This window comes from Coregonus lavaretus (genome assembly GCF_964263955.1).
Source record: "Coregonus lavaretus genome assembly, chromosome: 31".
Taxonomy (NCBI): domain Eukaryota; kingdom Metazoa; phylum Chordata; class Actinopteri; order Salmoniformes; family Salmonidae; genus Coregonus; species Coregonus lavaretus.
Window position 1 is genome coordinate 36,608,971 of NC_140018.1, and position 18,228 is coordinate 36,627,198.

The 18,228-nt window shown below is 45.9% G+C and overlaps 1 protein-coding gene across 1 annotated transcript in view; it reads right to left on the minus strand.

Moving 5' to 3' along the window:
- Positions 1–18,228, minus strand: part of LOC311107188 (uncharacterized protein) — a gene marked incomplete at both ends in the record, with an annotated part of 94,963 nt that overhangs the window by 8,878 nt on the left and 67,857 nt on the right. The window contains one exon of the mRNA XM_084149677.1: positions 17,142–17,332. Within this exon, the coding sequence (XP_084005803.1) occupies positions 17,142–17,332 (191 nt within the window). The remainder of the gene's footprint in view (positions 1–17,141; positions 17,333–18,228) is intronic.

The window sequence follows — 18,228 nt, forward strand, 5'->3', positions numbered from 1 at the left end:
GCCATCTATTTTGTGAAGTGCACCAGTCCCTCCTGCAGCAAAGCACCCCCACAGCATGATGCTGCCACCCCCGTGCTTCACGGTTGGGATGGTGTTGTTCGGCTTGCAAGCGACCCCCTTTTTCCTCCAAACATAACGATTGTCATTATGGCCAAACAGTTCTATTTTTGTTTCATCAGACCAGAGGACATTTCTCCAAAAAGTACGATCTTTGTCCCCATGTGCAGTTGCGAACCGTAGTCTGGCTTTTCTATGGCGGTTTTGGAGCACTGGCTTCGTCCTTGCTGAGCGGCCTTTCAGGTTATGTCGATATAGGACTCGTTTTACTGTGGATATAGATACTTTTGTACCTGTTTCCAAGGTCCTTTTCTGTTGTTCTGGGATTGATTCGCACTTTTCGCACCAAAGTACGTTCATCTCTAGGAGACAGAACGTGTCTCCTTCCTGAGCGGTATGCATGGTGTTTATACTTGCGTACTATTGTTTGTACAGATGAACGAGGTAACTTCAGGCATTTGGAAATTGCTCCCAAGGATGAACCAGACTTGTGGAGGTCTACAATTTTTTTTCTGAGGTCTTGGCTGATTTCTTTTGATTTTTCCATGATGTCAAGCAAAGAAGCACTGAGTTTGAAGGTAGGCCTTGAAATACATCCACAGGTACACCTCCAATTGACTCAAATTATGTCAATTAGCCTATCAGAAGCTTCTAAAGCCATGACATCATTTTCTGGAATTTTCCAAACTGTTTAAAGGCACAGTCAACTTAGTGTATGTAAACTTCTGACCCACTGGAATTGTGATACAGTAAATGATAAGTGAAATAATCTGTCTGTAAACAATTGTTGGAAAAATTACTTGTGTCATACAGTGAGGGAAAAAAAGTATTTGATCGCCTGCTGATTTTGTACGTTTGCCCACTGACAAAGAAATGATCAGTCTATAATTTTAATGGTAGGTGTCACGGTGTTAGAAATGGTGAGGTGTGGAATCAGGCGCAGAAGCAGATGTACAGTCCAACAAGACTTTACTAGCGAGTGCAAAATAATCCAAAAACGGCCAGAGGCCAACAGACGCACACAGGCGTCAAAACGAGCGCACAAACACAGGGCGCAAAAACTCTCCTCAACCGAGGAGGAAGTTAAATCGTAACTGGCGTACCAAAACACGGGTAACGCACAAACACCTGACACGAAACAATTACACACAACACTACACTAACAACAAGGAAACTAAATAGGGTGCTTAATGAGACATAACACAAGACAGGTGTGGCTAACAGACAAAACTAATCAAACAGGAAACATGGAACATGCAACGGTGGCAGCTAGAATTCCGGAGACGACGAACGCCGAAACCTGCCCGAACAAGGGAGAGAGGCAGCCTCGGCCGAAACCGTGACAGTACCCCCCCCTTGACGCGCGGCTCCAGACGTGCGCCGACTCCGGCCTCGGGGACGACCCGGAGGACGTGGAGCAGGGCGCGTCGGATACCCCCGATGGAATTCCGTCAGGAGCGACGGGTCCAAAATGTCTCTCCTCGGCACCCAGCACCGCTCCTCCGGACCGTACCCCTCCCACTCCACTAGATACTGAAGACCCCCCATCCGACGTCTCGAATCCAAGATGGACCTCACGGAGTACGCCGGTGCCCCCTCGATGTCCAATGGGGGCGGGGGAGTCTCCCCTATCTCATTTTCTTGGAGCGGGCCCGCTACCACCGGCCTGAGAAGGGACACATGGAACGAGGGGTTAATACACTTATACTCCACAGGTAGCTGTAATCTATAACATACCTCGTTCAACCTTCTCAGGACTTTAAATGGCCCTAAAAACCGCCGACCCAGTTTCCGACAGGGCAGGCGGAGGGGCAGGTTTCTGGTAGAGAGCCAGACTCGATCACCAGGTGCGTACACCGGTCCCTCACTGCGGTGGAGATCAGCGCTCGCCTTCTGACGTCGGAGGGCCCGCTGCAGGTGGACGTGTGCAGCGTTCCAAGTCTCCTCCGAGCGCCGCGCCCACTCATCCACCGCAGGAGCCTCGATCTGGCTCTGCTGCCAGGGTGCCAGAACCGGCTGGTAACCTAACACACATTGAAATGGAGTTAGGTTAGTGGAGGAATGGCGTAGGGAATTCTGGGCCATCTCGGCCCAGGGAACGTACCTTGACCACTCCTCCGGCCGGTCCTGGCAGTATGTTCTGAGAAACCTACCCACATCCTGGTTTACGCGTTCCACCTGCCCATTACTCTCCGGGTGGTACCCCGAGGTGAGGCTCACCGAGACCCCCAACCGCTCCATAAACGCTCTCCAGACTCTGGAGGTGAATTGGGGACCCCGATCAGCCACAATGTCCTCGGGTACCCCGTAGTGCCGGAACACATGGGTGAACAGTGCCTCGGCAGTTTGTAGGGCAGTATGAAGACCCGGCATGGGGAGCAAACGACAGGCCTTAGAGAACCGGTCCACAACGACCAGGATGGTAGTATTCCCTTGGGAGAGGGGAAGGTCTGTTATAAAGTCCACAGAGAGGTGGGACCATGGTCGTTGTGGAACGGGCAGGGGTAGCAACTTACCCCTAGGCAGATGTCTAGGCGCCTTACACTGGGCGCACACCGAGCAGGAGGAAACATAAACCCTCACATCCCTTGCCAACGTGGGCCACCAGTACTTGGCACTAAGACAGTGCACTGTCCGGCCGATACCCGGATGTCCAGAGGAGGGTGACGTGTGAGCCCAATAGATCAATCGATCCCGAACCTCGAGCGGAACGTACTTCCGACCCTCCGGGCACTGTGGTGGACTAGGGTCGGTGCGTAACGCCCGCTCGAGTTCAGCATCGACCTCCCACACTACCGGTGCCACCAGACACGACTCAGGCAGTATGGGAGTGGGCTCCACGGACCTCTCCTCCGTGTCATACCGCCGAGACAGCGCATCTGCCTTACCATTCTGTGACCCAGGGATGTACGTGATCTTAAAAGTGAACCTGGTCAAGAACATACTCCATCTTGCCTGGCGAGGGTTCAGCCTCCTCGCCGCCCGGATGTACTCCAGGTTACGGTGGTCCGTCAAAATGAGGAAAGGGTGTTGAGCCCCCTCAAGCCAGTGCCTCCACACCTTTAGAGCCTGTACCACGGCTAACAGCTCCCTGTCCCCTACGTCATAGTTCCGCTCCGCCGGACTGAGCTTCTTAGAATAAAAAGCACAGGGGCGGAGTTTAGGTGGCGCGCCAGACCGTTGTGAAAGCACGGCTCCTAAACCGGCCTCTGACGCGTCCACCTCTACCTGGAACGGCAAAGAGGGATCCGTATGCGCCAGCACCGGGGCCGAGGTAAACAGGTCCTTCAGCCTCCCAAACGCCCTGTCCGCCTCGGCCGACCACTGCAGACGCACCGGACCCCCCTTCAAAAGAGACGTGATGGGAGCTGCCACCTGTCCAAAACCCCGGATAAACCTCCTGTAGTAATTTGCAAACCCCAAAAACTGCTGCACCTCCTTCACAGTGGTTGGTGTTTGCCAATTACGCACGGCCGACACCCGGTCTACCTCCATCTTCACCCCTGACGCAGACAACTGATAACCCAAAAAGGAGACCGACTCCTGGAAAAACAGACACTTCTCTGCCTTCACATACAGGTCGTGCTCCACCAGCCTCCGCAACACTCTACGCACCAGGGCCACATGCTCGACACGGGTAGGCGAGTACACGAGAATGTCATCAATGTACACAACCACCCCCTGCCCCTGCATGTCCCTGAAGATCTCATCCACGAATGATTGGAAAACTGACGGAGCGTTCATCAACCCGTATGGCATGACCAGATACTCGTAATGGCCCGAGGTGGTACTAAAGGCTGTCTTCCATTCATCACCCTCCCTGATGCGCACCAAGTTGTACGCGCTCCTGAGATCTAATTTAGTGAAGAAACGCGCCCCATGCAACGACTCAGTCATGGTCGCAATCAGCGGGAGTGGATAACTGTACTTCACCGTAATCTGATTGAGACCACGGTAATCGATGCACGGGCGCAAACCACCATCCTTTTTCTTCACAAAAAAGAAACTCGAGGACGCAGGGGAAGTGGAAGGCCGTATGTATCCTTGTCTCAGAGATTCGTCTATGTAAATCTCCATAGCTTTCTTCTCCTCCTGAGACAGAGGATACACGTGGCTCCGTGGGAGCGCAGCTCCTGCCTGGAGGTCTATCGCACAATCTCCCTGCCTATGGGGTGGCAACCGCGTCGCCCTCGCCTTACTAAACGCAATAGCCAAATCCCCATACTCAGGGGGAACGTGCAATGCGGGCACCTGGTTTGGACTCTCCACCGAGGTAGCCCCTACGGAAACGCCCAAACATCTACCCACACACTGAGCAGACCACTCCATCAGAGCCCTCTCCTGCCACGAAATAGCTGGGTTATGGGTACTCAACCAGGGCATGCCCAGCACCACCGGATACGCAGGAGAGTCAATCAGGAACAGCTGAATCATCTCCTGATGATCCCCCTGCGCACACATCCTAAGTGGCGCCGTGACCTCCCTGATTAAGCCCGTACCCAACGGACGACTATCTAGGGCATGAACGGGGAAAGGAACATCAACAGAAATAAGGGGAATCCCTAACGCTAAACAAAACTTTTTATCAATAAAATTCCCAGCCGCGCCTGAATCTACCAGCGCCTTATGCTGGGAATGAGGTGCTACCTGTGGAAAACGCACAGGCATCCAAAAATGGGCAACAGTGAGCTCTGGGTGAGTGGGGCGCCTACTCACCTGGAGGGAATCCCCAGTGCGGGACCTGTCGTCATCCTCCCTAGGAGGCCATCCCCAGCACCTAGCCGCGGTGTGTCCTCCCCGACCACAGTTGGTGCAGTGGATGGACCCCCTAACCAACCGACTCCTCCTCTCTCTAGCGCCAGCGCCCCCGAGCTCCATAGGACACGGCTCGGAGGCGCTGGAGGGTGAAATGGACGGACCCCCCTCAGGACGTCCGCGGGTGGCCAATAGGTTATCCAGCCTGATGGACATGTCGACCAGCTGGTCGAAAGAGAGACTGGTGTCCCTACAAGCCAGCTCCCGACGGACGTCCTCTCGTAGGCTACATCTGTATAGATCGACGAGGGCCCGCTCATTCCACCCTGCATCTGCCGCTAGAGTACGGAATTCGAGAGCGAATTCTTGGGCACTCCTCCTCCCCTGCCGGAGGAAGACCAGACGCTCCCCCGCCGCTTTCCCCTCCGGGGGATTGTCAAACACCGCCCTGAAGCGGCGGGAGAACTCGTTGTAGGTGATAGTCTCGGCGTCGATCTTCCTCCACTCCGCGTTGGCCCATTCCAACGCCTTCCCGGACAGGCAGGAGATCAGGGCGGACACGCTCTCATGCCCCGAGGGTGCCGGGTGTACGGTGGCCAGGTACAGCTCCACCTGGAGGAGGAATCCCTGACACCCAGCCGCGGTTCCGTCGTAGGCCCTCGGGAGAGAGAGTCGGATTCCTCGGGGTTCTGGCGCTGGAATGGGCGGACTGGCCGATGGTGCTGGCAGGGAGGGAGGTGGTGGAGGCGCTCCCCAGCCTCGGAGCGTGGTGATCACCTCCTGCAGGGCGGTCCCCATCTGCTGTATCTGGTCCTGTTGTTCCCGAACCTGGACCTCCAGTCTCGTCGGGGCTGCTTCGGCTCCTGCTGATTCCATGTCAAGGTGTGTAATTCTGTCACGGTGTTAGAAATGGTGAGGTGTGGAATCAGGCGCAGAAGCAGATGTACAGTCCAACAAGACTTTACTAGCGAGTGCAAAATAATCCAAAAACGGCCAGAGGCCAACAGACGCACACAGGCGTCAAAACGAGCGCACAAACACAGGGCGCAAAAACTCTCCTCAACCGAGGAGGAAGTTAAATCGTAACTGGCGTACCGAAACACGGGTAACGCACAAACACCTGACACGAAACAATTACACACAACACTACACTAACAACAAGGAAACTAAATAGGGTGCTTAATGAGACATAACACAAGACAGGTGTGGCTAACAGACAAAACTAATCAAACAGGAAACATGGAACATGCAACGGTGGCAGCTAGAATTCCGGAGACGACGAACGCCGAAACCTGCCCGAACAAGGGAGAGAGGCAGCCTCGGCCGAAACCGTGACAGTAGGTTTATTTGAACAGTGAGAGACAGAATAACAACAACAAAAATCAAGAAAAACGCATGTCAAAATGTTATCAATTGATTTGCATTTTAATGAGGGAAATAAGTATTTGACCCCTCTGCATAACATGACTTTGTACTTGGTGGCAAAACCCTTGTTGGCAATCACAGAGGTCAGACGTTTCTTGTAGTTGGCCACCAGGTTTGCAAACATCTCAGGAGGGATTTTGTTCCACTCCTCTTTGCAGATATTCTCTTCTCCAAGTCATTAAGGTTTCGAGGCTGACGTTTTGGCAACTCGAACCTTCAGCTCCCTCCACATATTTTCTATGGGATTAAGGTCTGGAGACTGGCTAGGCCACTCCAGGACCTTAATGTGCTTCTTCTTGAGCCACTCCTTTGTTGCCTTGGCCGTGTGTTTTGGGTCATTGTCATGCTGGAATACCCATCCACGACCCATTTTCAATGCCCTGGCTGAGGGAAGGAGGTTCTCACCCAAGAATTGACGGTACATGGCCCCGTCCATCGTCCCTTTGATGCGGTGAAGTTGTCCTGTCCCCTTAGCAGAAAAACACCCCCAAAGCATAATGTTTACACCTCCATGTTTGACGGTGGGGATGGTGTTCTTGGGGTCATAGGCAGCATTCCTCCTCCACCAAACACGGCGAGTTGAGTTGATGCCAAAGAGCTCGATTTTGGTCTCATCTGACCACAACACTTTCACCCAGTTCTCCTCTGAATCATTCAGATGTTCATTGGCAAACTTCAAACAGCCCTGTATATGTGCTTTCTTGAGGAGAGGACCTTGCGGGCGCTGCAGGATTTCAGTCCTTCACGGCGTAGTGTGTTACCAATTGTTTTCTTGGTGACTATGGTCCCAGCTGCCTTGAGATCATTGACAAGATCCTCCCTTGTAATTCTGGCCTGATTCCTCACCGTTCTCATGATCATTGCAACTCCACAAGGTGAGATCTTGCATGGAGCCCCAGGCCGAGGGAGATTGACAGTTATTTTGTGTTTCTTCCATTTGCGAATAATCGCACCAACTGTTGTCACCTTCTCACCAAGCTGCTTGGCGATGGTCTTGTAGCCCATTCCAGCCTTGTGTAGGTCTACAATCTTGTCCCTGACATCCTTGGAGAGCTCTTTGGTCTTGGCCATGGTGGAGAGTTTGGAATCTGATTGATTGATTGCTTCTGTGGACAGGTGTATTTTATACAGGTAACAAACTGAGATTAGGAGCACTCCCTTTAAGAGTGTGCTCCTAATCTCAGCTCGTTAACTGTATAAAATACACCTGGGAGCCAGAAATCTTTCTGATTGAGAGGGGGTCAAATACTTATTTCCCTCATTAAAATGCAAATCAATTTATAACATTTTTGACATGCGTTTTTCTGGATGTTTTTGTTGTTATTCTGTCTCTCACTGTTCAAATAAACCTACCATTAAAATTATAGACTGATCATTTCTTTGTCAGTGGGCAAACGTACAAAACAGCAGGGGATCAAATACTTTTTTCCCTCACTGTACACAAAGTAGATGTCCTAACTGACTTGCCAAAATTATAGTTTGTTAACAAGAAATGTGTGGAGTGGTTGAAAAACAAGTTTTAATGACTCCAACCTAAGTGTATGTAAACTTCCGACTTCAACTGTAGCTATGTGAAGTCGCCTCCTACGATGGAGCCAGATATAGCTCTATATGGCTCTCTGTGTTCACTGCAGCACCAGGTGTACAGACACATGGAGAGGAGGAACTGCATGTTCTCTCAGTAGAAGAGGAGGGAGGGAGGGAGGGAGGACACGGATACAGCAACCATCAAGCTATTTCAGGGAGTTCCATAGAAGTATTAAAAAATATATATATATAATAATAATAATATGTATGCACTCACTAACTGTAAGTCGCTCTGGATAAGAGCGTCTGCTAAATGACTAAAATGTAAAATGTAAATAAGCCTTGGGGACTATACAAATGCTAACGTCGGGAAAGAGCTCACATTTAACGATCACTACTGCTTCTTGTGTGTCATGCGCTCGTAATAGGGCATTCCAACACTACATACTGTATTTAGTCTTCAGATATAGTCAAAACAAATCAAATTGTATTTGTCACATGCTTCGTAAACAACAGGCGTAGACTAACAGTGAAAATGCTTACTTCTGGGTCATTTTCCAACAATGCAGAGTTAAAGATAACCAATTTAAATAATAATAGAAATAGTGACATGAGGTCAGGCCCTCCAGATAGCATATGAAGACTAAATCTTTAGATTTACAGGAAATTAGCTTTATAACTGCAACATTTTCTCTCAGCCTCATGACAAAATGTGTAGAATAGCAGGAAATTAGCTCAGGGATTCTTGAAATTCGTGACAATCCTTGTCCAGCAGGGAAACTTTTTCTTTTACAGTTGAAAAAAATGAATTTTGTTGCATTATTTGAGCATAAAAGTTACATTTCGGGGAATTTTATAAGGAAAAAGATTTGTTTTGGGAATTTTCTAAATACTTTCAATATTAATGTCCATGTCAGCTCTATGCCTGGAATAATGGATATTAACTAAAACACTTTACGTATGTAGTTTCTTGCAATAGCCCTCTATTACTTTAAATAATATTTATTTCAAAACTTTGATTCCTAAAAGATGTGTCTGGAGATTTGGTAAACTCCGTCAGATTTGTCTAAAATCCTAAATGAATCAGGAATTAGCAGGGTCAGCTATACCATAAGGACCTTATACATGTCATGCTCTGTAAAGTTGTCTACTTTTGATAGATTTAAACAAACAATATTGCAATCACCATGGTCACAACTATAAACTGTCAACTCCATCTCCCTGACAGATTAAAATAGAATATGAATTTTGGTTTTAAAAAATCGTACATTTAATTAGGTTTTAGAGTCAGGAAAAACGAAATTGCTACAGTGTATACCATTTCTCTCAACTCCGTAAAACATAAACTCCACCAGATTTTTGTCTAACGTCAACTCCGCCAGAGTGCTGAAAGATTTGATAGAATGGTTATGTTTTAATTGGGGATTTTCAAATGAATCATTTTCCATATTTTACAAATAAACTTATTTTTAGAGGCAGAGAGTATGTCAGTTTTGAATATCTGTTGTCAACTCCATCAGTGGCTTGTCAACTCTGTCACTGATGGCTAACCCCCTTAATCACTGTTCTTCAAAATATGCTTAAACAATTGACGTACTTGCTGTGCTAGACCTAAGGGATAATATTTGCTTTAAAAATGTTGATCTATGTTCTAAATCTAGAAAAGCATGCCAAAATGCTAACGAAATTAGCCATGGAGCATTTAATAGTGCTATTAAACAAAACAAATTACATTTGGAGATCTGAATAATCTAATGTTACAATTAAACAACCAAGGCTTTTAAACACTTGTTGGATAATAATGCTTCGCGGAGTTGAAAAAAATCCAGTAAGTTGCATTTTATGAAAAATAAATACAAATAGGAGGTGATTGGTCTATCAAAATACACACTACTGTTCAACAAGGGTATTCTTGTTCTGTGAAATGAAGGCTATTCCATGCGAGAAATTGCCAAGAAACTGAAGATCTCGTACAACGCTGTGTACTACTCCCTTCACAGAACAGCGCAAACTGGCTCTAACCAGAATAGAAAGAGGAGTGGGAGGCCCCTGTGCACAACTGAGCAAGAGGACAAATACATTAGTGTCTAGTTTGAGAAACAGACCTGGGCATCCCACTCCTCTTTCTATTCTGGCCTTTTAAAATGATAAACTTGGATTAGCAAACACAATGTGCCATTGGAACACAGGACTGATGGTTGCTGATAATGGGCCTCCGTACGCTTATGTAGATATTCCATTACAAATCAGCCGTTTACAGCTACAATAGCCATTTACAACATTAACAATGTCTACACTGTATTTCTGATCAATTTGATGTTATTTTAATGGACAAAAAAATTGATTTTCTTTCGAAAACAAGGACATTTCTAAGTGACTCCAAACTTTTGAACGGTAGTGTATATTTAAAATGTTAATATTAAGACAAATATTTGTGGGAAAAAAGTTGATTGTCTTTCAAGAATCCCTGAGCTCTAAAACAGCAGTATTTTCTGTCAGCCACATGGCAAAATGTGTAAAATAGCATGAGATTAGCTATAAAACTTTTTGGGGTTCGGGAGGGGCCTTTGCTTGGACCTCGCGGCAGGGCCCCCCAAAACTGCGCTACGCCACTGATAGAGGGAGTACCAGTACTGAGTCGATATGCAGGGGTACGAAGTAATTGAGGTAGGGGTAAAGTGAGTAGGCAACAGGATAGATAAGACAGTAGCAGCAGATAATGTGGTGATTGTGAAAGTATGAAAGTGTGTGTGTGTGTGTGTGTGTGTGTGTGTGTGTGTGTGTGTGTGTGTGTGTGTGTGTGGTGTCAGTATGTGTGAGTATGTGTGTAAAGTCTAGTGTGTGTGCATAGTCAGTGCAAGACAGTTAGGGTCATTGCAGGTGGTCCGGCTAGCCATTTGATTAGCTATTTAGCAGTCTTGTTTAGCAGTCTTATGGCTTGGGGGTAGAAGCTGTTCAGGGTCCTGTTGGTTCCAGACTTGGTGCACTGGTACCGCTTGCCATGCGGTAGCAGAGAGAACAGTGTATGGATTGGGTGGCTGGAGTCTTTGACAATTTTATGGGCCTTCCTCTGACAAAACACCCCCTATCAAAATGGTTGCAGTAAAATTCATTGAGATTCACACAAACTTACCCAGGCACACGTTTAAGATGGTCTATAATGTGGAAGCTGACAAATTGAATTTAAATAGCTGTGAAATAGCGGGCAAAGTGCCCTATTCAATGCATGATCGTCGAGCAGAATAACCATAGCAACCGTCGTACTTAGATCTAGGTTTGAATACACAATATAGGCCCCCTGAGAAATATCCAACTGATGATGAAGACAGAAACATTGCCTTCAGAAAGTAGTCTTACCACTTGACTTATTTTGTTGTGTTACAGCCTGAATTCAAAATTGATTCAATCATTTTTTTTCTCACCCATCTATGTATTATTTATACACAAGAATCCATAATGACAAAGTGAAAACATGTTTTTAGAAATGTTTGTTAATTGAAATATCTCACTTACATTAGTATTCACACCCCTGAGTCAATCCATCTTAGAATCACCTTTGGCAGCGATTACAGCAGTGAGTCTTTCTCGGTAAGTCTCTAAGTGCTTTGCAGACATGGATTGTACAATATTTGCACATTATTCTTTAAAAAATTGTTCAAACTCTGATATATTGGCTGTTGATCATTGCTAGACAGCCATAGATTTTCAAGCCGATTGAAGTCAAAACTCTAACTAGGCCATTCAGGAACATTCAATGTCATCTTGGTAAGCAAATCCAGTGTACACAGTGTACAAACATTAAGAACACCTGCTCTTTCCATGACATAGACTGACCAGGTGAAAGCTATGATCCCTTATTGAGGTCACTTGTGCAACTGAATATTAGGAAGGGGTTCTTAATGTTTTGTACACATTTGGCCTTGTGTTTTAGGTTTATTGTCCTGCTGAAAGGTGAATTTGTCTCCCAGTGTCTGTTGGAAAGCAGACTGAACCAGATTTTCCTCTTGGATTTTGCCTGTGCTTAGCACCATTCCGTTTATTTTTATTATAAAAAACTCCCTAGTTCTTGCCGATGGCAAGCATACCCATAATATGATGCCGCCACCACCATGCTTGAAAATATGAAGAGTGGTACTCAGTGATTTGTTGTGTTGGATTTGCCCCAAACATAACACTTTGTACTCAGGACATAAAGTTAATTTATTTGCCAATTCTTTGGCAGTTTTACTTTAGTGCCTTGTTGCAAACAGGATGCATGTTTTGGAATATTTTTTTTCTGTACAGGCTTCCTTCTTTTCACTCTGTTGATTAGGTTAGTACACCCATTAAACTCTGTAACTGTTTTAAAGTCACCATGGGCCTCACGGTGAAATCCTTGAGCGGTTTCCTTCCTCTCCGACAACTATGGGAGGTTGTAAGCTGACCTATGGAATTGTTTTAAGATGGTCATACTATGGATCATTTAGCTATTTGATTAAAAATTTTAGGACCCCTTTAGGTACAGTGGGGGGGACAAGTATTTAGTCAGCCACCAATTGTGCAAGTTCTCCCACTTAAAAAGATGAGAGAGGCCTGTAATTTTCATCATAGGTACACGTCAACTATGACAGACAAAATCAGGAAAATATTCCAGAAAATCACATTGTAGGATTTTTTTATGAATTTATTTGCAAATTATGGTGGAAAATAAGTATTTGGTCAATAACAAAAGTTTCTCAATACTTTGTTATATACCCTTTGTTGGCAATGACACAGGTCAAACGTTTTCTGTAAGTCTTCACAAGGTTTTCACACACTGTTGCTGGTATTTTGGCCCATTCCTCCATGCAGATCTCCTCTAGAGCAGTGATGTTTTGGGGCTGTCGCTGGGCAACACAGACTTTCAACTCCCTCCAAAGATTTTCTATGGGGTTGAGATCTGGAGACTGGCTAGGCCACTCCAGGACCTTGAAATGCTTCTTACGAAGCCACTCCTTCGTTGCCTGGGCGGTGTGTTTGGGATCATTGTCATGCTGAAAGACCCAGCCACGTTTCATCTTCCATGCCCTTGCTAATGGAAGGAGGTTTTCACTCAAAATCTCACGATACATGGCCCCATTCATTCTTTCCTTTACACGGATCAGTCGTCCTGGTCCCTTTGCAGAAAAATAGCCCCAAAGCATGATGTTTCCACCCCCATGCTTCACAGTAGGTATGGTGTTCTTTGGATGCAACTCAGCATTCTTTGTCCTCCAAACACGACGAGTTGAGTTTTTACCAAAAAGTTCTATTTTGGTTTCATCGGACCATATGACATTCTCCCAATCCTCTTCTGGATCAGCCAAATGCATTCTAGCAAACTTCAGACGGGCCTGGACATGTACTGGCTTAAGCAGGGGGACACGTCTGGCACCTTTCAAACGACCACCCCTCATCACTGTCAAACGCTCCCTAAAACACTTTAGCGAGGAGGCCTTCCTAATTGACCTGGCCCAGGTATCATGGATGGATATAGATCTCATTCCGTCAGTAGAGGATGCCTGGTTGTTCCTTAAAAGTAATTTCCTCTCAATCTTAAATAAACATGCCCCATTCAAAAAATACAGAACTAAGAACCGATATAGCCCCTGGTTCTCCTCAGACTTGACTGCCCTTGACCAGCACAAAAACATCCTGTGGCGTACAGCATTAGCATCAAATAGCCCCCGCGATATGCAACTTTTCAGGGAAGTTAGGAACCAATATACACAAGCAGTCAGGAAAGCAAAGGCTAACTTTTTCAAACAGAAATTTGCATCCTGTAGCACTAACTCCAAAAACTTTTGGGACACTGTAAAGTCCATGGAGAATAAGAGCACTTCCTCCCAGCTGCCCACTGCACTGAGGCTAGGAAACACTATCACCACCGATAAATCTACAATAATCGAGAATTTCAACAAGCATTTTGCTACAGCTGGCCATGCTTTCCATCTGGCTACCACTAACCCGGCCACCAACTCTGCACCCTCTGCTGCAACTTGCCCATGCCCCCCCCCCGCTTCTCCTTCACACAAATTCAGACAGCTGATGTTTTGAAAGCGCTGCAAAATCTGGACCCCTACAAATCAGCTGGGCTAGACAATCTTGACCCTTTCTTTCTAAAACTAGCCGCCGAAATTGTCGCAACCCCTATTACTAGTCTGTTCAACCTCTCTTTCATAACGTCTGAGATCCCCAGAGATTGGAAAGCTGCCGCGGTCATCCCCCTCTTCAAAGGGGGTGACACTCTAGATCCAAATTGCTACAGACCTATAACCATCCTGCCCTGCCTTTCGAAAGTATTCGAAAGCCAAGTTAACAAACAGATCATCGACCATTTCGAATACCACCGTACCTTCTCCGCTATGCAATCCGGTTTCCGAGCTGGTCACGGGTGCACTTCAGCCACGCTCAAGGTCCTAAACGATATTATAACCGCGATTGATAATAGACAGTACTGTGCAGCCGTCTTCATCGACCTGGCCAAGGCTTTCGACTCTGTCAACCACCGCATTCTTATTGGCAGACTAAATAGCCTTGGTTTCTCAAATGACTGCCTCGCCTGGTTCACCAACTACTTCTCAGATAGAGTTCAGTGTGTCAAATCGGAGGGCCTGTTGTCTGGACCTATGGCAGTCTCTATGGGGGTGCCACAGGGTTCAATTCTTGGGCCGACACTTTTCTCCGTGTATATCAATGATGTCGCTCTTGCTGCTGGTGACTCTCAGATCCACCTCTACGCAGACGACACCATTTTGTATACATCTGGCCCTTCATTGGACACTGTGTTAACAAACCTCCAAACGAGCTTCAATGCCATACAACAATCGTTCAGTAGCCTCCAACTGCTCTTAAACACTAGTAAAACTAAATGCATGCTTTTCAATCGAACGCTGCTGGCACCCGCCCACCCGACTAGAATCACCACTCTAGACGGGTCTGACCTAGAGTATGTGGACAACTACAAATACCTAGGTGTCTGGTTAGACTGTAAACTCAACTTCCAGACTCACATAAAGAATCTCTAATCCAAAGTTAAATCTAGAATCGGCTTCCTATTTCGCAACAAAGCCTCCTTCACTCATGCTGCCAAACATGCCCTCGTAAAACTGACTATCCTACCGATCCTTGACTTCGGCGATGTCATTTACAAAATAGCCTCCAACACTCTACTCAGCAAATTGGATGTAGTCTATCACAGTGCCATCCGTTTTGTCTCCAAAGCCCCATACACTACCCACCACTGTGACCTGTACGCTCTTGTTGGCTGGTCCTCACTACATGTTCGTCGTCAAACCCACTGGCTCCAGGCCATCTATAAATCACTGCTAGGCAAATCCCCGCCTTATCTTAGCTCATTGGTCACCATAGCAGCACCCACCCGTAGTCTGCGCTCCAGCAGGTATATCTCACTGGTCATTCCCAAAGCCAACACCTCCTTTGGCCGCCATTCCTTCCAGTTCTCTGCTGCCAATGACTGGAACGAATTGCAAAAATCTCTGAAGCTGGAGACTCTTATCTCCCTCAATAACTTTAAGCATCAGTTGTCAGAGCACCTTACCGATCACTGCACCTGTACACAGCCCATCTGAAATTAGCCCACCCAACTACCTCATCCCTATATTGTTATTTATTTTGCTCTTTTGCACCCCAGTATCTCTATTTGCACATAATCTCTTGCACATCTAGCATTCCAGTGTTAATAATATTGTAATTATTCTGCACTATAGCCTATTTATTGCCTTACCTCCATAACTTGCTACATTTGCACACACTGTATATATATTTTCTGTTGTATTTCTGACTTTATGTTTTTTACCCCATATGTAACTCTGTGTTGTTTTTATTGCACTACTTTGCTTTATCTTGGCCAGGTCGCAGTTGTAAATGAGAACCTGTTCTCAACTGGCTTACCTGGTTAAATAAAGGTGAAATAAACTGCAGGATTTGAGTCCCTGGCGGCGTAGTGTGTTACTGATGGTAGGCTTTGTTACTTTGGTCCCAGCTCTCTGCAGGTCATTCATTAGGTCCCCCCGTGTGGTTCTGGGATTTTTGCTCACCGTTCTTGTGATCATTTTGACCCCACGGGGTGAGATCTTGCGTGGAGCCCCAGATCGAGGGAGATTATCAGTGGTCTTGTATGTCTTCCATTTCCTAATAATTGCTCCCACAGTTGATTTCTTCAAACCAAGCTGCTTACCTATTGCAGATTCAGTCTTCCCAGCCTGGTGCAGGTCTACAATTTTGTTTCTGGTGTCCTTTGACAGCTCTTTGGTCTTGGCCATAGTGGAGTTTGGAGTGTGACTGTTTGAGGTTGTGGACAGGTGTCTTTTATACTGATAACAAGTTCAAACAGGTTCCATTAATACAGGTAACGAGTGGAGGACAGAGGAGCCTCTTAAAGAAGAAGTTACAGGTCTGTGAGAGCCAGAAATCTTGCTTGTTTGTAGGTGACCAAATACTTATTTTCCACCATAATTTGCAAATAAATTCATTAAAAATCCTACAATGTGATTTTCTGGATTCTTTTTCTTCTCAATTTGTCTGTCATAGTTGACGTGTACCTATGATGAAAATTACAGGCCTCTCTCATCTTTTTAAGTGGGAGAACTTGCACAATTGGTGGCTGACTAAATACTTTTTTTCCCCACTGTATATATTTTTTTTTACATAAAACAACTTACTTTACTACTATAGCCAATAGAAACATATTGAATAACACATTCATAAATGGCACAAGGACAGTCAAAAAATAAAGTGTAAGAAACATGGTGTTGAAGTGTCTGTCCTATATCTAGGAAATATAAGAAAGCTCAGGAAATATATACATATTTATTTTTTTTACACATATTTACCCCTTTTTTTGGGTACACACAAAACTGGCATCATATTTCCTTTAGTTTTTTTTAACCGGTACCGGTTACCTTCAGACGATTCCCGTGATATTTATGGAGGTCGTAGAGAGAAACGGAGAACACCTTCGTGTTCGTGAGAATCTCCCCTTTCCACCGTGGGGTCACATTAGTTTGTAGCCTACACGGTTCGGACGCTACAAACAGAAGTTGACACATCGACAGTACAAACTTCAGATGAGTCTCCTGACACTTGTGGGGGTCGTAGAGGAGACCACCATCGTGTTCTCCTCTACGAGTAAATCAACCAATTACGTTTTAAATGTTCACAAATGAAAATTGATATTTAGAATCATCTTAGCCTTTTTAGTTCTTTATTTCGTCCAATGTTACTTTAACTTTAGTTTCCAGCAACAACCATTTTGTCCGTGTCATTTTAAACACCTGTGCCTACTACAGCAAAGCCCCATCCACATTTGACTTCCTGTCAATCAGATCCTTCCCAGCATGCTTTGCTCTTGTACTCACCGGTCACCCTTTAGTTTGCGGTTCTTCTGGGGCGTGGCCTTCCCTTTGGGTCTCCTCTCACTGCCCGCGCACGGTCCCCCGCCCGGCCCCGTCACCCGCAGGGACTCCAGGCCCTTGGAGGACTTCTTAAAGGTGAACTCCACCTTCTCACCCTCCTTCAGGCTGCGGAAGCCCTCCATCACCAGCTTACTCTGTGGAGGAAAATATAAACAGACCACCCCCTTTAAGAAATGCTGCCCATTAACCATGTAATTTGAATTACAGAAGACCACCTTTTAAAAGACATTGAACTATTACCATGTAATTATAATTAGATCCAGACAACCCCTTTTAAAAATCGCTGCTCTGTTACAATGAATGCTTTTTGGATTGGCATATAGATATGCCTTACTCAGAGCAAACCTTTAGAATGTCAATTTACTATTTCATTCCTGTCATAGTCAATGTTCGTCAAATATTTTACGAAAAATTTTATTCAATCGGAAAATCGGAAGCTTGTATTTTTTAAGATTAGACAAATTGTAACCAAACTTAGCAGAGGGAAACAAACGCACACCCACACACCATGACATGCATAAATACAGTTGAAGGAGTGTGAGAGCAAGCCAACAGTATGCAGGCCTATAAAAAGCTATTCAAACAAGCTTGTTGCCAAACGAGATAGATGGAGGGAATGAAGAGCGAGAGACAGACACAGAGAGAGAGAGAGAGAGCACGGGAGAGGGAGAGAGAGCGAGAGAGAACAGAAGACACGAGGGAAGAGCAAGAATGGAGAGTCACACAATAGAGAGGATATCAAAATGGAGGAAGGAAAGTCAGCAGTACACAGAGAAAAGTGAAAACATGGAAGAGAGCAATGTGGACATTGAGTGACAGAAAGAAAGAGAGAAGAAAGAAGGCTGAATTATTGTATAAACAGAATACAGTCAGGTAGAAAGGATACTGTTTCGGTTAGATTTACTAAGTCATTTACAACAGTGCAAACATTGCATTTGTTTCTCTGTGGTGAAAAATTCTAAATAAATCACAGACAGTGTCACCAGCAAAGCACCCCCACACCATCACACCTCCTCCTCCAAGCTTTACA